The 20,745-nt window shown below is 55.7% G+C and overlaps 1 protein-coding gene across 8 annotated transcripts in view; it reads left to right on the top strand.

The window, feature by feature from the left end:
• Nucleotides 1–20,745, top strand: part of ERI3 (ERI1 exoribonuclease family member 3) — a 128,637-nt gene that overhangs the window by 96,650 nt on the left and 11,242 nt on the right. For 7 of the 8 annotated variants that reach the window (XM_055341579.1, XM_055341578.1, XM_055341583.1 and 4 more), the window contains one exon: nt 6,545–6,644. The exons of the other annotated variant lie outside the window; for it this stretch is intronic. In XM_055341579.1, the coding sequence (XP_055197554.1) occupies nt 6,545–6,644 (100 nt within the window). The remainder of the gene's footprint in view (nt 1–6,544; nt 6,645–20,745) is intronic. 8 annotated transcript variants of the gene reach the window in all.

A 20,745-nucleotide genomic window follows, 5' to 3' on the forward strand; every position in this document is an offset into this window, starting at 1 on the left:
TGTAGTAGGATAAGTGGGCAGGGGAGGTGAAGACTGAGGAATGAGTGCTTGAGTCCCAGGGCTCCAGGCCTGGTAGGAAAAGGATTGAGGCCAGAAGGGGATGGAGAGACTACGAGAAAAGCAAGAGCAGAGGGTACAAAAACTGGAAGGATGGGAGGGTGGGGTGAGAGCAGAATCTGTCATGATAAGATTTCTGAGGGATAACAAGGCCCTGAGTGTGGCCGTAGGGATGGAGGGCTGAAACAGGTAGAGGAGAAGGCCGTTAGAGCACGGAACTTGAGCAACTGAAAGGCAGTGTTCATGGGTGGACTGTCCTGTAGAAACTAAAGTTACCTGGCATGATGACGACCTCACGTGAAGTCCCAGAGAGGGGCACAGTAGTGTCGGAGCAACCAGAAGTTGAAGGTATTGGCAGAGCATATCCAGGGTGTTGGTGGTCTAGTTAGCATTGCCACATAATTAATCACCCCTACATTTAGCGACTTAACAGCAGCTAGTTTATTGTATCTGGTGGTTTCTGTGGGTCAGGAATTCAGGAAGGGCTCAGTGAGGTTGGTTCTGGTTCAGCTTCTCTCATCCATTTGTAGTTAGTCCTTGAAGCTGGCCCCGGGTGTGATTGGATCAGCCGGGGGCTGGCTGGGCCTCTCCCTCTCTCGGCCTAGTCGCACGGCTTCTGCATATGGTCTCTGCACACACCTTGTTCCGCTTCCTCACATCATGGCTGCCCTGGAGCAGTCTGGCGACATACAGAGCAGCTCCGGGCTCCAGGGCCAGTGCTCCAGTGAATGAGGTGGAAGCTGCTTCCTCTGTTTCTGAAATAGCCTTGAAGTCCCGTAGTCTTGCTGCTGCATTACTCTGTTAGTTGAAGTAGTCACAAAGGCCTCTGCTGCTTATCACACAGACACCTCTCGGTAACAGGTGTATCAAAGTCACATTACATTGTAAGAGCATGCGAGACGGGAGATCGTATTGCAGCCCTCCCTGGAAAACGGAGTCTGCTACCGTTGGTGCTAGGCTGAGCCCAGAAAAGGGAGAGGGAACGGCATTCTCAAAGGCAATGTGCATTTTGGGTGATGGCACCAAGAATATCTGGAGGTCACAGTGGGAGGGGGTGTTCCCGAGTGACCTCAGACATACCTGGGGAAAGAACTGTCATCCCATGTTGTAGGACAGGAGACCGAGGCTCAGCGAGTTCCCATGACTCCTCCGAAGTGACTGTGCCGACTGGCAGAAGTGGGAACCAAACCTGTGTCTGTCTGACTCCTGAGCCTGACCACACTGCCCTTCTCTGAGGCCTGGCCTGCTGGGTCTGCCGTCCTCGTGTTTACCTGTGGCCTTGGTACTGGTTCACCAGCTGGAGAAGTGCCGGCCAATTAGAGAAAGGGATTAAGGAGTAGTTGTGTCTGTGAGGCTTTCTCTCCCCCCATCCTCCAGAGTATCCCCCTTAGAGCCTCATCTGTTGGGTGTTTGTGGGAATGGCAGGTGATTTGATTTGCTTCCTCAGCTTGGGAAATGACCCATTAGCCTTAGGTCCACCAGGTGACACATCACCCAGAGGTGCCCTGCTCCTCCCCACCTCATGGGAAGCTGGAGAGGTCCGATGTGCTGGTTCCGGCTTGGAAGCTCTGGGTTTTCTGGAAGTAACAGCGCAGCCTGCGCTTCTCTGTGCAGTCTGAGCTGGGTTCTAACCCCAACTACTGCCCCGCCCACCCCGTGGCCACCCCACCCTTGGGGCCCTGGCAGGTAGCGAATGGGTGGGCAGAGACACCCTAGCAGCCATCAATGCCTCTTCCTTCCTCTTTGAAGGATCTGATGCTGCTGCCGATGAGGGCTACTTCATCTATTAAACCCAATACACTTGTCGCAGCTGCTAAGCCCCCGTAAGCCGCCGGGCGCCGTGTTTGTGATGGGACTGACAGTGCATGGAGGAGGCTGATTATACACGATTCCATTTCGCGGGCCCAGCAATGTAATTTCACAGGGCGATCAGCGTTTGCATGTAATAGCAGGCTGTGCTGAGGTGTCAGAATATTAAAGGCGCTAATGGCAAAGCTCCCTGTTACACAGGGGGCCACCCGCCGCGCCTACAGCAGGGCTGCGCGGCAGGCCCGTCGCAGATGGCTGGCCACTAAGCTAATGGGGCAGCAGCCAAGGCGGGCAGAGCCGCGAGAAAGGAGAGCCAGTCGGGAGCAGCTCGGCACCTGCTTCCCCGCGCATGGAAATTACAGCAGCCCAGGGGAAGGGAAGTGTGCGTGCCTGCCTGGCACAGGGCTGTGGTGGGATGGTTTGCTAAACCCCGCGTCTTTTACCCCAACCCCACCTGCCCCGGACAGGACTCAGGGGCTCCTCAGTCATCCTTCCGTCTGCCCCACTCTTTGGCCGGGAAGCCACAGCTGGGCTGGCGGGGATGGGGGGGGGGGTCCCTGGTGGCTGGGAGAGGTGCAGCTGGAGAAGTGGCACCCCAAGAATTTGGAACCAGTCTGGGAAAGGGACTTGGAACAGGCTTTTTTTTTTTTTTTTTTTTAAAGGCTATAGACTTTATTTTTTTATTTTTTATGACAGTCACAGAGAGAGAGAGGCAGAGACACAGTCAGAGGGAGAAGCAGGCTCCATGCACCGGGAGCCTGACGTGGGATTCGATCCCGGGTCTCTAGGATCACACCCCGGGCCAAAGACAGGCGCCAAACCACTGCGCCACCCAGGGATCCCGGAACAGGCTTTTTGGCAAGAGCTCTCAAAACCGATTCCTGCCTGTGCTGTTGGAGGTCAGAAAGCTTGTAGGTCCCTTACCCCCACACTGTGCAGGCTGGCAGGAGAGGGAGGGAGCAGGGATAGGAAGCAAGTGAGAGAAAGGGGATGGACAATAATTAGGTTCCTTGATTGATGCCCATGTTGCCATTGGTACACGGAAGTGAGAGGCGGCCCCTCAAGATACGGGTCTTTCTGGCTCTTTCCATCCTTGGTGGCTGCCCCTGCCACACCCAGGCCCTTGCTGTGCTCTCACCGGACTTGCTTCTGCCATTCTCCTTTGTCCTTGCTGTGTCTCCTGCCTGCAGTGTTGTCACCACCACCCACCCAGCTGTCCACTACCACTCCCTCCAGGAAGCTTTCCTAGCTGCCTCCAATGCCAGACAGGCCTGTTTATCTCTATTGTCCCTGTGGACAGCCACAGGGGACGGCCTCCCCGATCCTCCTGGTCTACCAGTTCCCTAGGTCCCAGCCTTGCCTTCTCAGCCAGAATCTCTGAGACACAGCCCGTATCACCTTGTCCTGAGCTGGGCTCCTGGGAAGGCTCTGCTCAGATTCACAGACAGATGTAATCTTGGGGAGGATGCCTGGAGGGAACGGGGAGTGGAAGGATAAGCCAAGTAACCTGAGGGAGAGTTTGGTGCCTGTGTGGGTATGCACGCTTGATAGTGTATGTATCTGGCAGGGAGACACTTCAGAAGTGTGTGCTGGGGGGGGGGGGAGTGGGGGCAGGGGCGGTGTGGGTAGCAGGTGTGAGGATCCAGACCACCCATTGGTAGGAGGAACACAGAGTGCCATAGGACCCTGTGTTCTCTGGGTGGCTTTCTATGTCCCCTGGCTGTGACCGAGGGGTACCTCAGATGGCAGGAGCTGGAGGGAGCTTGTGGTGCCGTGCCCTAGCATGTGCCTGGGGGGGGGCGGTTCCTTGAGGTTGGCGGTCACTTCTGAAGGTTCAGCTCTGCAGGGGTACCTGGGGGAGACATGCCAGGGTTCTCAGCAGGGGCAGCAGGGGGAGAGCCCAGGCTGAAGGAGAGCAGTTTTAATTAACCGTTTTTAATATCATTTTGGACTTTGGCTGGTATGTGAAGGCCCCGCTGGAAGCAGCATTTGTAAAAATTAAATCCCTCTTATTAGGAGCTTGGCAGACCCATGTGCACGTGCTGCCCCCTTCCCCCCGCCTGTGCCCCCCTGAGGAAGTGCTGGATGAGGCCGTGTCACAGCAGCAATTGGTTATCATGCCTTATCTGGGAATATGAAACTGTGCGCATGACACCCACGGCCACGCTGGAGACACCAATTCATCTCGCCCTCGCTCTGACAAGCTAGACTGCCCTTCCTGAAAGGCATCCGTCAGGCGGGCCCAGGCCGCCGCCTCGCCTGCTGCCTCTCCTTTCCTTCCTGGGTCCCGGCTCAGCCTGGCCCTCCTGGGCTCTGGCCCTCTCCTCCCCCTTGCGCATGTCCCAGTCTAAGGACGATCTTGGGGGGGAGTCATTATAATAATCTAGTCACAGTGACGCGTCGGGGCAAGCGTCTAATGTTATCTGAAGTGGTCTTCCCGCTTAGCTTCGATAAGACTCGGGATGACGTGCAGATAACGTTGAGCTGCCCTGTCCCCCAGCCCCAAGCAGAGCAGAGGGGCCTCCGCTGCCCGCCCGCCGCTCTAAGCCGGGAAGCGGCAGCACCTGCTAATGCAAGTGTTTAATATTTGATGGGCTGGGATAAAGCAGGATCACCTTCGAATTGAATTGAGTGTCAGCCGAGAATCTATTACTGAAATTCGGGTGTGATTTGACAGCAAAGTAGACGATGTTATTCTTCACTAGTTACTGCAATCTTCTCCCCGACATCACTTAAATATTTTTTTCTTTGCTTGAGTAAACACACATTATCCTTCTTTTTTCCCCCCTTCCTTCCCTTTTTCCTTTTTAGAGGGGAAAAAAACCCATCCAGCTCGCCTTCTCCAGGCTGATAGGGTAGATTGTTATTTCTTTATTTGTCCTATTAAATGGAATTTCTGATCGTTTAATCCGGCCTTTGTAAGTGATTTTAAAGTACTTGAAAGCCGGCCCGCCACTGCTCTCTGGCCCACTGCGCTCCAGCCATGGCCCTGACCACGCTCAGCAGCTCATCCAGCTGTGCACCACCCACTGGCTGCTTTCCCTCGCTGCCTGCGTTCCCCAGCGCTGCCCTCACTGCCCTGGCTGTACACCAGCGTTCTCTCCCCTGCCCTTGAGCCTCGCACTCAGCCCCCGGTTTGTGGGTCCAGCTGTGGCCTGAGAAAGTGTGGGAGGGTTGTCTGGGAAGTCAGGTTGTGGCTGGTACCTGTGGTCAAGGAAACTAGCTCGGGAGGGCACTGATGTTGAAGGACCTGCAGGGCCGGGGCTTGGTTCCTGCAGCTGAGAAGGCAGGGTACCAGCCCCTTGGCCTCAGCACAGACTCTGTATCCAGCCTCCTCTCCTGTCTTTTGTTTCTGACCCAGTGTTAGGCCCTTCCTGCTGTGAGGGAGTCTCTGGTGGGATGGGGACCTCCATACCCGGGCACGAGTGGGGACACTACAGTGCCTGTCTGACCGTGGCTGCAGTCACCTTAGTTCCACTAGTGACCCTCGGGTCTAGCTTCTGGGAATTCCTCAGGCTACATGCCTGTTGACCACATCTCATAGGCTTCCTGCCATTGGGAGCAGGGCAGCCTAGGGTTCCAGGACTTCAAAGGTGAGGGGATGGGTAATGTCTGAAGGGCCAGCCAGCTGCACACACACCCCCCCCCCCCCGCGCTCCCGCAAAAGCCCAGGCTAGCAGGCGGAGCAGGGATTCAGTTCTAACTTAATAGCTTTCTAACCCTTGTATAAGTCTCTTCTTTCTGGGCCTCAGTTTCCTCATCTGTGATGTCAAGTCAATTATTCCTATAAGGGATTGTGAAAGAAAATACCATCCCTGGTCCTGCTATGTACCACCCCCCACCGTGGAGGTTGGTGGCGGCCAGGTGGCGCGAATAGGGGATGAAGGGGGGCAATGAAGTGCTAGGGGCCTGAGCAGATCGATGCCCCCAGCACTTCCTTCCCCAACCCCAGGAAAACAATTAAGTACAGATCGATGGGTGGCTGCTTTGAATATGCATAAGTGAGCACTTGACCTTCAGCAGAGATCTGTTCCCCCCTAACACACACACACACACACACACACACACACACACACACGCTCTCTTCATGTGTTCCCCTCACAGCTGCTTGAGTCGACCAGGTGACCTTACCCCTCTCAGTTGAGCCCATGCATGGCACTCAGCCTTCCATAGCCTGGCCTGCCTCTCAGCCTAAAGCAAGTAGACCATGGGCAGTTGGTCCTCTCTGTAGAGTGAAGTTTGGATATGTTGGTCTCCACATCCTTCATGACACCAGGCTTTATGACCAATAGTACTGTGGTGAGGGGCCCAGCACAGTGCTGGGTGCACTGGAGACCGGGAGACTAACAGGGCTGTCTGGTGAAGGGAGTGCCCTGATGACAGGATGGTCCCGATAAGGAGGGTCTTAGTAAATGGGAGCTCTCTAGAGGAGCCTGGCAAAGGGGCACCCAGTGGGGGCTGGAGGTCTCTGATGGGGAGAGGCCTAGCACAAAAGGAGCTCTGAAAGAAGGGATTTTCTGGTGGGGGTCCTGGTGGCAAGGGGACCCAGTGAGGGGGGACTCCCATGAAGTGACACAATGAGAAGAAGCCCCTAGTGGGAAGATTTGGCTGGAGGGTGGAGGTGGTGAGTACTGGGGGTCAGGGCCTCTGTTAACCATTCTTGCCTCCTGTCTTCCAGGCTTACAGCTTCGCCATGGGCTGCTGGCCCAAGAATGGACTTCTAGACATGAACAAGGGCCTCAGCCTGCAGCACATAGGCCGGCCCCACAGCGGCATTGGTCAGTCCCTCCACATATACCCCTGGCAGCTTGGTCAGCCCCCTGCCCGCATGCCCTCATCCCCTAGTGCACAGAGGGGTTCTGCGGCTCATTCTGTGCTCTAATGGGGTGTTTTCCATAGATGGGGGGAGTGGGGAAGGAGGGTGGAGTAGGGGAGAGTGGAACCAGACCATTGGAAAAAAATCTCTCAAAACACTGTTTAGGAGGACAGTGGGGCCTGGGCTTTGGGTGGGTCGCAGGTGGCCTTGGATTCAGGCCAAGCTATCCCTGACCCCGCCTGCATCTCTGGTGGGTGATGTCCTCAGAGGGGTGGGCACATGTCTGCTTACCCACCCCCACGGAGCTAGAGGAGGCTGTTTAATATTGTTTCAAGTCTGTGGCTACTAAACTGGGCGATCAATGGGAGTTAAGGAGATGAATTATTTAAACCTCACCAGCTTTTAATTAGTCGGGGTCCTTCTGACCGATGGCTCCGTCCACAGGGTATTGACTCCCCTGCAGGAGCAGCAGCCTCCATTGAGCGGTGCCTCGGTTGGGAGGGGCCACTTGGGGTACCAGGTGGGGGTGCACCCTCAGAGGGATCCCTGCTTGGGAGGGGGCTGGAGTGGCTGTGGTTCTAGGCATTAGAGGCTCGGCTAACTTCCGATATATCAGTTTTGGGGTGTGTGTGTGTCTGTGTAACAATATATCTGGGTTGATTTTCCCAAGGGCATTTGTCTGTTTATGGAAGCAACCATCAACTTGTGTGTGTATCCACCAGAAAGTGTGTCTTTTCATTTCTGTGTATCTCATTTTCTGTGCGTGAGCACACGTCATGCAAATGCTTTCAGGCTTGGTACTTGACAAGATAGGCTTTGTTCCAAGTGGGGAGGAGGGGGAGTATTCCTGGGAGGTGGTATGACATTATCATAACTTGTGTACCTTTGGGGAGCTGTGACAGCAGAGGGGACTGGCAAGATATACCAGAAGGACTCAGTCACCTCTCAGTGACTAGCCCTTCCTTCTTCCCGCAGACATCACTGGTGCCTAGTGGGTGCTGGGCATGCTAAGTAGGGATTCTTGTCCTCAAGGAGGCCATATCCTAGGACGAGATGGATGAACTGGGTACTCGGGGTACCGAGGGCCATGATAGGAACACCTAGGCTGCTCCGTGGGAGGGTTCCCCTGACCTCAGGTGCCAAGGTGACTTCTGCTTCTTTATTTACATCTCCCTGACTTCAGGGACGCTCTGTATCATTCTTATTGGGACACCTCAAGGCTCTCCTGGGGTCCAGGGGGAAAAGAGGAAGCAGTCAACACGCCTGAGGGAATTGGGGCTGTCCCACAGCAACTGCTGTTCTCCGAAGGAGCTATTCCATACAACCTAGAGAAGACCCCAAACCTAGCAAGGTGATATGCTTGGGAGCTCAGCAGGGAGTTTCCTAGAGAAGAAGACTCTCGAGTCAAGAAATCCTTGAAAGATGAATAGGAGTTCGCTAGGTAGAAAAATGGGGGAAGGATTTTCTACTTAAGTGCAGCTGTGTGTACAAAAGCACAAGAGCACGTTGAAGACCACTTAGACCCCTACAAATAGTTTGCCGTGACTGGAATGGGGGGGACATTTGGATCAGGGAACAGCTGGAAAAGAAATGGGGAAATAAGCGGGTCTTTAATGCCAGGTTAAAGGGTTGGCTTTTTGATGAGGTTCTGAGGAGACAAGAGGTTTGGGAGGGAGAGGACAGCGCTATCAGAGCTCCTTCTCAGAGCCGACGGGGCAGCACACGTTGCACACTTCGATTCTTAGTAGATGCTCAGTAAGCACTGCGGGGTGGGCAGCTGGATAAACAAGGGAGTCGGTGACTGAGGGATGGGAAAGGGAGGGACCAGAGAATGAGAATCAGTGAGAAGACTTGCCCTGGCCCAGGCGGGGAGGGGCTGCAGCAGGACCCACGGGACGGCCGTGGGGCTGGGTGCCCTGCATCTGTGAATGTGTCCCAGCTGTGTTTGTGAGACGAAGAGGTTCCTTCTTGCCTGTTAGGACTCCTGAGATGTTCCTTCCCTCTCCAGGGAAGAAGGTTTTTCCATCTGGCTGGGCCACAAGAGGACAGTCCAAGGTGACAGGTGACAATGGAACCAAGAGGAAGTTCTGGCTCTACCACCCAGAGCCCTGTGACTTTAGACAAGGGACCCTGCCAGTGCCTCTCAGGGCTGTTGGGGAGGTTCAGTGAAGCACCTATGTAAAGTGCTTATGTAGTACCTGGCCTGGCACACAGTGGGTGCTCAAGTAGCCCCCTCCTCTATGGCCCTGCTCACACCATGGTCTCCCCAGGGCACTGGGGGTTCCTGGCCCTGGGTCTTTGTATCTTTGAATGCACAGGGCTGTCCTGCCAGCTCCGAGCTGCCTCTGAGGTGTGGGTGCGGGTGTTTGGAGGGGAGAGAGGATGCAGGGCATTAATTGGGCTGGGAGAGGCGGGGAGGGGAGGCGTTGGTTTTGAGCAGTGAGGTTAATGGCCCTCGCGCCAAAGAGACAGCTTTAATGAGCTTCAGCTGGCGATGCCCCGAGTTACTGTGCGTGTTAAAAGGGTCGCGCTGTAAGAGTTTGATGTGGACTGTTTCCCAGCCCTGGGGTCAAGGGTCAGCTCCTGTCACTGGCCACTCAGGCTGGTCCTCAGTGACATAGTGCTAATTAACTGCGTGAAGAGCTGCCAGCCTGAAGTGGGGAGTGGTATGCATATTGGTTGTTGGGGGGGGGGTGGCATTGGTGATGCTGGGCAAGGGTTCCTCAGATCCCACAGCTTGGCCGTCTCTGGAATCTTTTTTTTTTTTTTTTATTTATTTATGATAGTCACAGAGAGAGAGAGAGGCAGAGACACAGGCAGAGGGAGAAGCAGGCTCCATGCACCGGGAGCCTGACGTGGGATTCGATCCCGGGTCTCCAGGATCGCGCCCTGGGCCAAAGGCAGGCGCCAAACCACTGCGCCACCCAGGGATCCCCATGTCTGGAATCTGCTCAGCTCTCCCATGATGCCACGGTGGTGGGGCAGGGAGGGAGGCAGTGGTTCTGTGTGCAAATCACTGATGATCCTAGGCCCTAGAAGGATCTTCTGAGCCTCTTTGTAAGGTATGAGTGGCAGGGGGAGGTTTGTGGGGCCTACCTGGTGGGGACTGCCACTGAGCACTGGGTGTGTGGCCCCCAAGAGAGCAAGGGGCAGGCATGCTGGAGGGTTGGGCAATGGCTCGGGGCCAGGGCCAGGAGGTAGGCTGTAGGAGGGGATGGGGCCTGTTGGGATGGATGTGCACAGCTGAGCTGTCTGAGGAGGAGCCGTGGGAGCGTCCTGGCAGAGGAGTGACGTGGTCAGAATTGGGCTTTAGAGCAGTCTGAGAGTTTGCACAGGGAGGGTAACGAGGAGAAACTATAGAAGAGGAAGTTGACTAGGGTGCACAGCAGTGACGGTTAATTCAGAGCCAGCAGTAGCCTTGGGAACAGAAGCAGAGGACCGGGTCAGTGAGTGTCTACCTCACACCTGCTCTGTGTCAGGAGCTGTGCTGTGCATACCTATGAGGATGACGGACAGAGTGCCCTGCCCCCCAGAGCTCAACTCCGGTCGTCCACACAGGTACAGCTGGCCCTGGCAGCTGAGGGAGAGGTAGGCTCAGGAGCGGCGACAGTGGAGCTCCAGGTACAAAGGGGGGGGGGGGTCGGGGGCTGTTGGCATGGCCTCTGTCGGGAGAGGGACACTTCCTTCTGGGGTGCTGGGTTTGGCCTTGTGAGCCTGGTGAGCAGGGTGGCGTGGAGCGGGTTGTGGGCAAAGAGGACCCCGTGTCTGTGGGACTGCTGCCGCCCATGCTGTCAGTGGGCTCTGTCTACATCCTTGGTGTGGACCAAAGGCTTGGAGGCGGGTGCTCTGTGGTGCTTCTCGTGTTTCTGCAAAGGGTCAGCAAGTATTCATGGGTACTTTTTTTTTTTTTTTTTTTTTTATGATAGGCACACAGTGAGAGAGAGAGGCAGAGACACAGGCAGAGGGAGAAGCAGGCTCCATGCACCGGGAGCCCGATGTGGGATTCGATCCCGGGTCTCCAGGATCGCGCCCTGGGCCAAAGGCAGGCGCCAAACCGCTGCGCCACCCAGGGATCCCTCATGGGTACTTTTTATTAACAAATGTAATTTTCACACCAGTTTTATGGAAGGCAGGCATTATCATCCCCGTTTTATAGACTAGGAAGCTGAGACTCAGTTAAGTGACTGGCCTGAGGTCACACAGCCAGTTGAATTGAAGAGCCAGGACTCAAACCCAGGCCTGAGTGCAGAGTCTGTGTCCTTACCGCTGTGCTGAACTAGGAAGCACCTTTTTGGTGTCGGGCTTTGTGCTCCCAACAGAGACGATGAAGACGGACACAAGCTGACTTCCCTTGTTTCCCTCCGTTAATGTGAAACATACAGGCTTTGACCAAGCCTTGCCAAGGAAGAGAAGAAAGGAGGCATTGCCACCGCTTCACCCCTGCTGCAGTCGCCCTCCGAGCCAGAGCCCGGCAACTCTGACCTCCTTCTGTCTCTGACAGTTCTTACTCTGATTTGTTTGCTCTTCACCTTGTTGACCAGGAAAATCCTGCCCATTTTCCCAAGGCCACCTCTTCTGGGAATCTTGCCTGATTTCCTAGTGTGAATGTACAAAATACATCCTTGGGCCCCACTTACAGTCTTGGGGGGTGTGATGTTCAGGCCCTACAGACTTGATCTAACACTAGGACCCAGGCCTTCTTCCCTTCTTCCTTTTTAGAAATCTGCACAGGAAATGTCAGTAAAATCTCACCTGTTGTTGGGACAGGAACGCTCCACAGACTGCTGATTTCAGCTGGCCGGGAGAATAACGGGAACCTTCCCTGATGCCCAGCCGGGTGGTCCTGCCCTGGCTCCTTAGCCTCCCTGCTCAGGGCCTAAGGAGGGTCTCTCTGAGGCTCATGGTAGGAGGGATACCCAACACCCAAGTGGACTCTCAGGAGCTCGTTTCCCAGCATGGTTTGGCAAAAAGAGCTGGGCTGGCAGGTGGCAAGGTGGGGGCCTGGGCCCAGGGGGGCAGCACTGGCCTGTGGTCTCCCCTGAAGGAGTAGGGTGTCTATCAAGAGTCCAGTCAGAGCGCATTAGCTCTGTGACACGGATCTCATTAGCTCCCGTGAGAGGTGTCACTGCAGGAGAATCGTCGGCTCAGGGAGATGCTTGTACCAAAAGGAAGAAAGGACAGTGACAGCCTTTTCTCTGCCGCCTCTGTCGCCACGCTCCCTGGGCCGCCCGCCTTCCTCCTCGTGGGGGGGTGGGGGTGCCGGCTAATGAGCTCGTCTGCAGTACAGCTTTGCCTTCCCCTCCTTGAAGTTCCCCAGGTCCCTCTGAAGACCTCAGGCCCGGATTAGCACACACCAAACGCCAGCCCCCCTCTTGCCCAGCAGGGAGTGCCTTCTGATCACCCTGCTCTGCTACCTTCAGTGAGGGAAAGGAGGTGGGGCCAAGGCAGAGCCACCGTGGCTGCCAGGGAGGGAGGGGGCTTCCACCCTTGGAAGGCTCAGGCCTCCTGCTTCCCTTGACAGAGTGACCACATCCATTTCTCTGCAGTGGGTTCTTTCTTTCCAGAGTTGCAATCTTATCCTCTCTTCCCCTTTTCCCATGACATCTTTCCAGGTGGTACCCCCATCCCGATGGGGAACCCTTCTCCCGAGGCACAGAAGAATGTGGAGACGGCGGTTGAGGGTTCAGTGGGCACAGCATTCAGATCTAATCTGAGCTAAGGCTTTCTGGCTATAAGCCAGGGGGGCTTCCGAATCAGCTAGAAACCAGTCTGGGCTTTGGAACACCTGAGGGTGGTGAAGTATTGATAAAGGCCCATGCGGACCTAGTAGTCCTCTCCCTGGCTGTCCCAGAGAGGCACTGCTTGGGCCACCCCCCACCCCCCTACCCACACTTTGGACATCCTCAAGTTGGGTTCAAGAGGGGGCAGAGACAGCTGGAGTATGTGCTTCCCCGGCACTACCACCACCCCCTACTCCTGTCTAGTTCTTCTGGTGTGGCCCAGAGAAAGTGAGCAGCTGGGGAGCGGATGGCCATGAGAATGGATAACTCTCCAGGCATCCACAGGGGCTCCATGGGCCTGCCTGGAGGCAGTATTCACCTAGAGGGGTACTCACTCCCTCCTTCCTGAGCTGGCACCCTTGGAGCCCTGGGGGACATCTGAGGAATCGGTCCTTGCCTAGACACCAGGTTCTAGTCTTCAGTAGAAACCACAGATGGAAAATGGATAGACAGATGGACGAGTGGATTGCTGGATGGATGGGGGAAGGTTCTGGTATGTTTATGTATGTGTTCTGTGTGTGTGATGCACTGGGAAGTACAATCTTTGTTTCCCTACCTTCCTAGCCCCGGGCCGCCCTGGCCTCCCCTTGTCTCTCTCTGTATCTCCTGTCAAACCGTCGCAGACGTAAATGACAAAGAAATCAGAAAGACAGATCAATGCCGGCCAAATTAGCACTTGCAGATAGACTGTGCGGGGATGTCAGCGCCCTGACCCCTGGTGATCTTGCAGCCTCCACCGCTGATATTATGCAAATTGCATCCATCTGGCAGGACCTGCGTGCTGGCTGTTCCTACTCAGAGGAGTAATGGGCTGGGGGTGGGCGGGAGTGTTGGAGCAAGAGTCGGAACGAGTGTGTGCATGTGTGAGCATGTGCTTGAGTGTGTGTGAGGGCGTGTGGTGCCCACCGAGCACTCTGGGCGGTGATGGAGTGATTGACAGGGCAGATAAGGGGCTGCATTGGATTCCTTTGGGCTGGGGGATTAGGAGCAGCCACAGATGGGAGATAACTGGACTTCATTTCAGTTTATTTTCCTCCTTATCCTCGCTCCCCACCTTCACTCCCCGAAAAACACAATCTCTGTAGTTTGCGTTTTCATCAATATTTGCAAGTCATTACCACTGGTTTAAGGTGAGAGACAATGTCAGGGCCCAGAACAGGCCAGCCCCTCCCCTGATCGTATCCAGGTCTGGTATCCTGAAAATGAGCTCCATGAGTAGCGAGACAGCCTTCACTCTCGCCGTGTTCCCAGCATTGCTCCTCTCAGGCCCTCAGTACTCCTGGGATGTGCCACGCCTCGTGGGCCAGCCCCAGACCTACCTCCCCAGCTGACCTGGCAGTCCCTAAGCTGGGCTGCCCTTGCCACCTGAAGCTGCCATGTGACATCCCTGCCCCCAGGCTGAGGCTGCAGCATAGGTGCTTCCGCCCCTGGTATGAGCTGTGCCTCTGGGAACTGCTGTCCTCTTCTGCAGGGCTCTGGACCCTTCCCCACAGCTCCTCCTGCCCTGGACACTGCTGACCAGGGTCCAGACCCCACCTGGGCAAAGTGGAGCTGTGGCCTGTGGAGGGGGCAGCTTGGTCTGGATTGCATCCCTCCACATTTGCGGAGTGCCAGATGTAGTACAGAAGAGTTCACATCTGTCCTCTCATTGAGTTCCCAAACCCTGTGAGATAGGGGCTGTCCCCACTAGTGGGTGTGAGAAAACTGGAGCTCGAGAAGGTTACCGTTCACCCAAGGCTGCGGAGCCAGGATGTGGGAACGCTGGGATGTAAATGCACGGCTCTCTAAGGTCAGAGCTTGTAACCACCAAGTTGGGCTTCACTGCGGCGGCAGCAGCCCTGGGCGCCCTACGCATGCATCAGTGTGCCTGAGCCCGCGGAGGGAACCACCCTGGTACGCCGGGCAGCCCCGTTCCTTCGGCTCCCAGCCTCTGAACACAGACCATGACCCAGACCAGACCCCTCGCCAGGCTGAGCCAGACCAAAAGGAACAGGATTCAAACACATCCCGCCGTCAGGAGCAGTGTGTCTGAGACAGTCGGGCTGTAGCAAGAAGGACGCACAGAGGACAGAACGCACCCAGCGGCTGAGCCAGCCCAGGGATCTGTCCCCACATGTGGCATCCAGGCCCCTGCAGCTCAAGGAGAGGGGCTGAGCAGCTCAGTCCAGGCAGCCGTGGGGGCACAGGGTCTCGCTGTCCCAGGGGCCCCTCCAAAACTGGGTCCCCACCGTACCCTCCTACCAGGCAGGGTTGGGAGCTGAGAGTGCTGGGGACATGTCCGGGGACACGTGTGCAAGGGGAGCTTGTCCTAATGAGGAGAACATGGCTGCTAGTTAGGCGAGGGGCGGGCGGGGAGCCGCAGAGCTGATTGAAGGCAGGGGCAGGGGTCAGACAATTAGGCCCAGATCCGGCCGTTTGATGTGAGTTCTGAGGCCTCAAAGCCTCCCTTCAGCCCGCTCCCTCCACTCCCTCCACTCCCTCCTCTCCCTCCTCTCCCTCCTCTTTCCTTTCTTCTTCTGCCCAAAGGCAGGAAAGATGGAAACGCTTACTCTCACTGTTACTATTATTAAACTCTGTGGCAGGCCAGCCAGACCCCAGGACTCCTGCCCACAGGGGGCACCCCAGGCCCCCAGGAGGCTTCTTGGGCCCCAGGGGGCATCTGGCCAGAGGCCAAGACCAACCTGAGGGCAGGGATGAGCGGAGCCCCTGGAACAGGGTAACCTTGCTCCCTTTCTTGCTTCTGAGGCCGAAATGAATAGGGCTGCCCAGTGGAGGTTTGGGCCCAGGGCTGCTTTGACCATCACCTCCTACAGCCACCTAGTTCTTTTCTGTTCTGTCTGGGGTTTGAGGGTGAGGGTAGGTTCATTCACACGCTTACCCCATCACACAAACAGTTGTCTGCAGCAATCACGCCAAAACCATGCCCTGCAAGGGGAACCTACATAAAGCCACACAGCCCTACGGTACTGTCACACACACCAAAGTAGAGCGTGTGTCGCCCCCCCCACCCCAATGTCCTAGTCCCACATACCATCACAGGGTCCCTTACTTTATCACACCCACTAAGGCTCCGCCTCCTGCAGCAGGGCCCTGGGAGCTCAGCCCCTCCCCAGAGTGTCTGGGAATAGCAGTTGGATCTTGTGGCCAGGGTGGGTGGGTGCTGAGACCTTCCAGTCCCCCATCCCAGGAAATCAGCCTAGAGAGCAGGTACTGACCAAAGAGTGGGAGAAAGCCAGACTGGGGGGGCAGTGGGGAGAGGGAGGGTGGGAGCAGAGATAAATGTTAGCTCATTTCTTCCGTAATTAGTTACTCCCTCATCCCCGCGTTGTAATTGTGAACAAGCTGTAATGTTTAATTAGTCTGTAAATGAAACCCCAATTTCATAATGGCCTGGCTGACAGGGCTAAGTGAGCAGGGGAGGAGGCAGCGGGGAGGTAATAGGGAGGGCCTGTGATGGGGCGCGTGAGGGGTGCCCCGGGGGGTGGTGGCTTGTGGGATCACCTCCCCTTCGGCCCCAGCCGGGGCTCTGTGCCTAGGCCTAGTACTTGCACTCCCCCCTCTAATGTCCTCTCCACCAACCCTCCTTACCAGAGAAAGGAGGCGGGAGGGAAGGCTGCTGGCACCCTTCTGCCCCGCTCCCTGCCTGCCCTCCAGTTCTCAGGGTGGGATACCACAATCCCAGCCCAACGTACGTGCTTCTGATTAGAGAAGCTGGCTCTGGGGGCCTAGGCCTTGTGACTCCAGCAAGGATGATGCTTCCTCCCTAGCTCCAACTTTCCTCCTTCTCAAATCATCCTCCTGGGAGGACCTTGCTCAGGACCTCGGGATCTGGTCCTCCACCTAAAGGAGCCGGTGATTGGCACGGGATAGGCCCTTCCCCCTCCAGCCCCTCTGTGAGGCAGGATCCAGCATTGGTGCCAGGCCGACCCCCCAGACCCGACCTTGCTCTCCGTGGGTATCACCGCAGACTGTGATAAACTAGAGCTGCCGCAGGGGGGAGCCCCCGGCCTCACCACTGTCTCCTCGGTCTCCATGTCTCCCCCACAACATCCTCACCGCCTGCACACGCCCCCGCCCCGCCTGCTGCAGCCATAAATCTCAATTTACGAGGGCGGCTCTGGTGGGGGAGGGAGGCAGCGCCGCTAATGACCGCTCCTCAGCCGGATTTTTCATGTTGCACAGTCATAAATTTTTAAGAACAGCATGGGCAGCACGTTAGCGAGTTATCGAGGCTGCCTCCGTGCTGGCTGCCTAGCTCCAAGAGGAGAGAAGCAGGCAAGGCAGAGGCGGCATTTGGGGCAGGGGTGGGGCCCAGCAGCCAGACTAGCCTGAAGGCCAGACGATCGCCGGTCCAGGCAGCCAGGCCAGCGTGAGCTTTCGCGCAGGGCCAGGCAGCACTGCCACGGCAGCTGGGAGCCAGGGATGGGCACACGGTGTGGACAGGCACGTGGGCACACAGACCATGGCGTTGGGAGGTGCTGATGGATGCCTCTGCTCCAGGACTTGACACCATGATGTACAGGGAGCCTGGAGACATATGGATTTTCAAAGTGGCCACTTTGAATAGAATTACAAACCCTGACATACGCACAGTGAGGCCTCCACCCTGGCGGAGCTACATTTGGTTCATAAACGAGGGATGATCCTTCTGGGATCATTCTTGAGAGCTCGGGTCCCTGGAGCTACCGAGGGAGATCCCTGGGGAAATAGGCACAGAGGGGGGCAGGCCTATGGATATGCTGAAGCCAGGAGCCTGGAAATGGGAAGACCTCGTTCTAGTCAAGGCTCATCACTCCCAGGTTGTGTGATCCTGGGTAAGTCACTCACCACTCTGGGCCTCTGTCTCTTCCTCTTTAAAATGGGGCTGATGGTGACTTCTACCTCCCAGGCTTACGGTGAGGAGGAAGGAGGTAATGCGCCTGAAAATACTGTAAACCTCCCACTGAGTACCAGTTGGCTCATTGGTCTATTTTCCATCTCTGTAAAAGTTTTTGAGGAGAGTGTCTGTGGAAAAGATCTTTGTGGGGGATAGAGGGGCATTCGCTTTTGTTCAGTCTTTCATTCAGAAGATGCTTGCTGAGGCCCCTGGGTGCCCGGTGCAGTGCTGGATTTCAGAGCTGAGGGAGGTTCCTTCCTGGGAGGTGACGTGAGCACTCTTGGCTGGGAGCAGCTCTGTTCCCAGCCCTGTGCCTGGTCCCCACGTAGAGTCAATGGGCCAGAACCAGCCCTGTCCTGCCATGGGCACACCTGAGCTTCAGGGCGCTGAGGGGCCCACACAGGCCTTCTCAACCCCCAGGCTGAATGCACATCTGAGATTCCTAATCTGTGCAATTGAGGGTTAATGATCTTGACAATCTCTCAGGAGCCACAAGCAAAAGGTCAAGAAATTGGGATGTTGCTCAAGTCAGCAGAGGACGTATGACAGGATGAGTCCGTGGTAATCCACCAGGAACAAGTGCCAGTCATTTAGGGAGAAGAGCACCCCTGAGCTGGGCCCTGCCCCCCACCCCTTCTCAAGCCACTCTCCTCACGCCCTGTGTACTCCAGCACAAGGCCCTCCCCTATTTTCCGGAAACTGCCATTCCTTCTCTTACCTCAAGGCTTTCCCATGTGCCTTTATGGCCCTTGGAAGCCCCCCCATTCCCATCCCTTGCCCTGATGACCTCCTGCTCATCCTTCAGAGCACAGCTCAAAGTTTGCTTCCCCAGGGATGCCTCCTCTGACTCCTAGAGTTGGTTAGGTCCTCCCCTGTGCACACCCTCCTAACACCCAGCACTTCCCTGCACAGCATTTCCTCACAGTCCTAATTAAGAAATAGTCGTCTAACACCTGTCTCCCCAACTGGATTGTAAGTTCCCTGAGGGCAGGAACTTATGTCTGTTTGTTCAGCTTGTATCCCCAAAGGGTAACCTTATGTCTGACTCATGTAGGCAGATAGTAAATAAAATGTGTTGCTTTGAATCAAGTTGGGCTGAAGTGGCCATGGCCCACCCCTGGGTGCCAGGGCAGGGGGAGGCAGCTAGGGCAGTGCCTGGAGCTGAGGTGCTTCCCATTAGTCCTCATGATTAATTCACAGCCACACTGTGATGGAGTGGGCTTGTCCCCAGTCAGCGCCTCCGCTGGGGCCCACCTGTTAGCGACAAACAAACAAAGGGGATAAATAATGCATTGGGAGCTGAGCCAGGCAAGGCGGCGGTATTGAAATTAATAGGGATTAGCTGAGCAGCTTGAGGATGAAATATTTACCAGGTGGGACTGGGCTTTGGGAGGGCAGCTCCCCTCGCAGAGTCCCCAGGCAGAGCCAGCCCCTTCTCCAGGGCATCACTGCTAGCACTGGGGAGCCCCAACACCGCTGCTGCTGCCGCCCCAGATGCCTCGGTTTGCTGGCCAGACTGGTGGCCAGACTGCTGAGAGCTCAAGTCCCAGCCAGTGTCTTGGCCCAGCAGGTCTTGGGGGAAATCAAGAGAGTAGGAAGGAATGGAGGTGGGGAAAGGGGTGAAGCCCGCAGCACTTTGGAAGCTGGAGACAAGGACCTTGACTAATTTTCAGGACTTGGACATGTCTAGGCTTCGGGCAATGGATGTCACAGCTGTGATCTTGTCTTGCATCCTTCCCTCTTTCTTTTCTTCCAGTTCTTCTTTCTTCCACTTAATACGTGTTTACTGAGGGCTCTGCACAGGTAACATTAGTGCCTCGGGTTTGTGGTCTAGCAGGAGGTGACAGGCCATCACAGTGGAGGAACACTGGGTGCTGTGAAACACGTAGAAGGATCCCTAACACAGACCTGAGGGCCCAGGTAAGGCACTTGAGGAAATGATAGCAAGGGGCAGGACTTTCCAGTGGAAGGACGGGCATGTGAAAAAGCTGAGAAGCAAAAGAACCTGAACTTGGGTCCAGCAAGAGAGTGAGGAAAACGAGGCTGGGGGCGGGGGAGGAAGAGGGGGCACACTTGGGAAGATTCCCCAGAACTTTATAAAGAAGTGTGGACACTATCCTGAGAGCAGTGAGGCGCTGTTGGACTGGTGGTGGTTTTAATTATTAACTCTTAGAATTTTTACTTTGAATCAATTTTACATTGCAGAGAAGGTTCTATATACATCTCTTCCCCAGCTTTCTCTCGTGTTAGCATCTGACATAATCATGGTACGGTTATCAGCACCAGGAAATGAACGTGGCTACTATACTGTCAGCTGAACTGGAGGTCTTATTTGGATTTCACCAGTGTTTCCAATGCTGTCCTTTTTCTGTTCCAGGATCATTGCAGGGTTTTAAGACAGGGAGTGAAATGACCAGATTTGTGGCTTAGAAGGACACCTTGGAGGAGATTGGCGGGGGCACTGCTATCTCCTGGGTGAGAGGTGGTGGCGCCCTGGATCAGGGCGGTGGTAGTGGGAATATAGGTTTAGAAATCCCTGGGACATCTATGGTAGATATAGCTCAGGCTGCGTCAGTATGCCCAAGGAGAGAGGAGAGAGAAGGGGGGCCAGTGGCAGCTCTGAGCAACACCCATTTTGTAGGGACGGTCACATGAAAGATGCGTGCAAAGAAGCTGGAAGAGTTGGATAGGGAGGGAAGGTGCTGTCACTGAACCAGGGGAGAAGGGCATCAGGGCAGGAGTTAGTCCACTAGGGCCGTCTAAGCCACTGGACTTCAGCCCCGTGAGGTCAGAGGGGTCATTAGAAAAAGCGGTTCAGCGGGACGCAGGTGGGGCAATCAGAATGCAGTGTGGGGAATGAGGGAATGAGGCCTTGAGCATTAACGGGGGAGTTTGGTTATGAACAGGAGGAGAGGTTGGGTACCAGGCTCGTAGAAGAGCTAAGAGGAGGTTGTTTTTAAAGATGGGAGAGATCTGATAGGTTTACATGCTTCTGTGAAAGAAGTGGTGCAGAAAAACAGTTGAGACCCTATCAGAGAGAAGGGAGGTTGCTCATCACGTAAGTTCCCCGAAAAGGAAGTGGGGTGGAGAACCCAGGTGATGTGAGGGTGGGCTTTAGAAGTGCCATCAGGACGTGCCCCCTCTCCTCTCTCCGTGACAGGTGAGAGGAAAGTGCCTCCTGTGTGTCCTGTGAAATAGGAGGCAAAACTGTGGGAGAGGGTTCGGGGGTAGGGGACTTGGGAATAGTGGACGGTAGAGAAAGTTCGGTGATGCCACAGGGAGGAAGGGCGAGAGCGTGCACACTGCTCACAGGACATCAGCTGGGCGGTTTTAGACACCCAGTTGAGGTTGAGGACTCTGATTCTAGGAACGGCGCAAGTCTGTGTGGTTGTGATGCTCTCTAGTCC

Source organism: Nyctereutes procyonoides, unplaced genomic scaffold (genome assembly GCF_905146905.1).
Source record: "Nyctereutes procyonoides isolate TBG_1078 unplaced genomic scaffold, NYPRO_anot_genome, whole genome shotgun sequence".
NCBI classification, from domain to species: domain Eukaryota; kingdom Metazoa; phylum Chordata; class Mammalia; order Carnivora; family Canidae; genus Nyctereutes; species Nyctereutes procyonoides.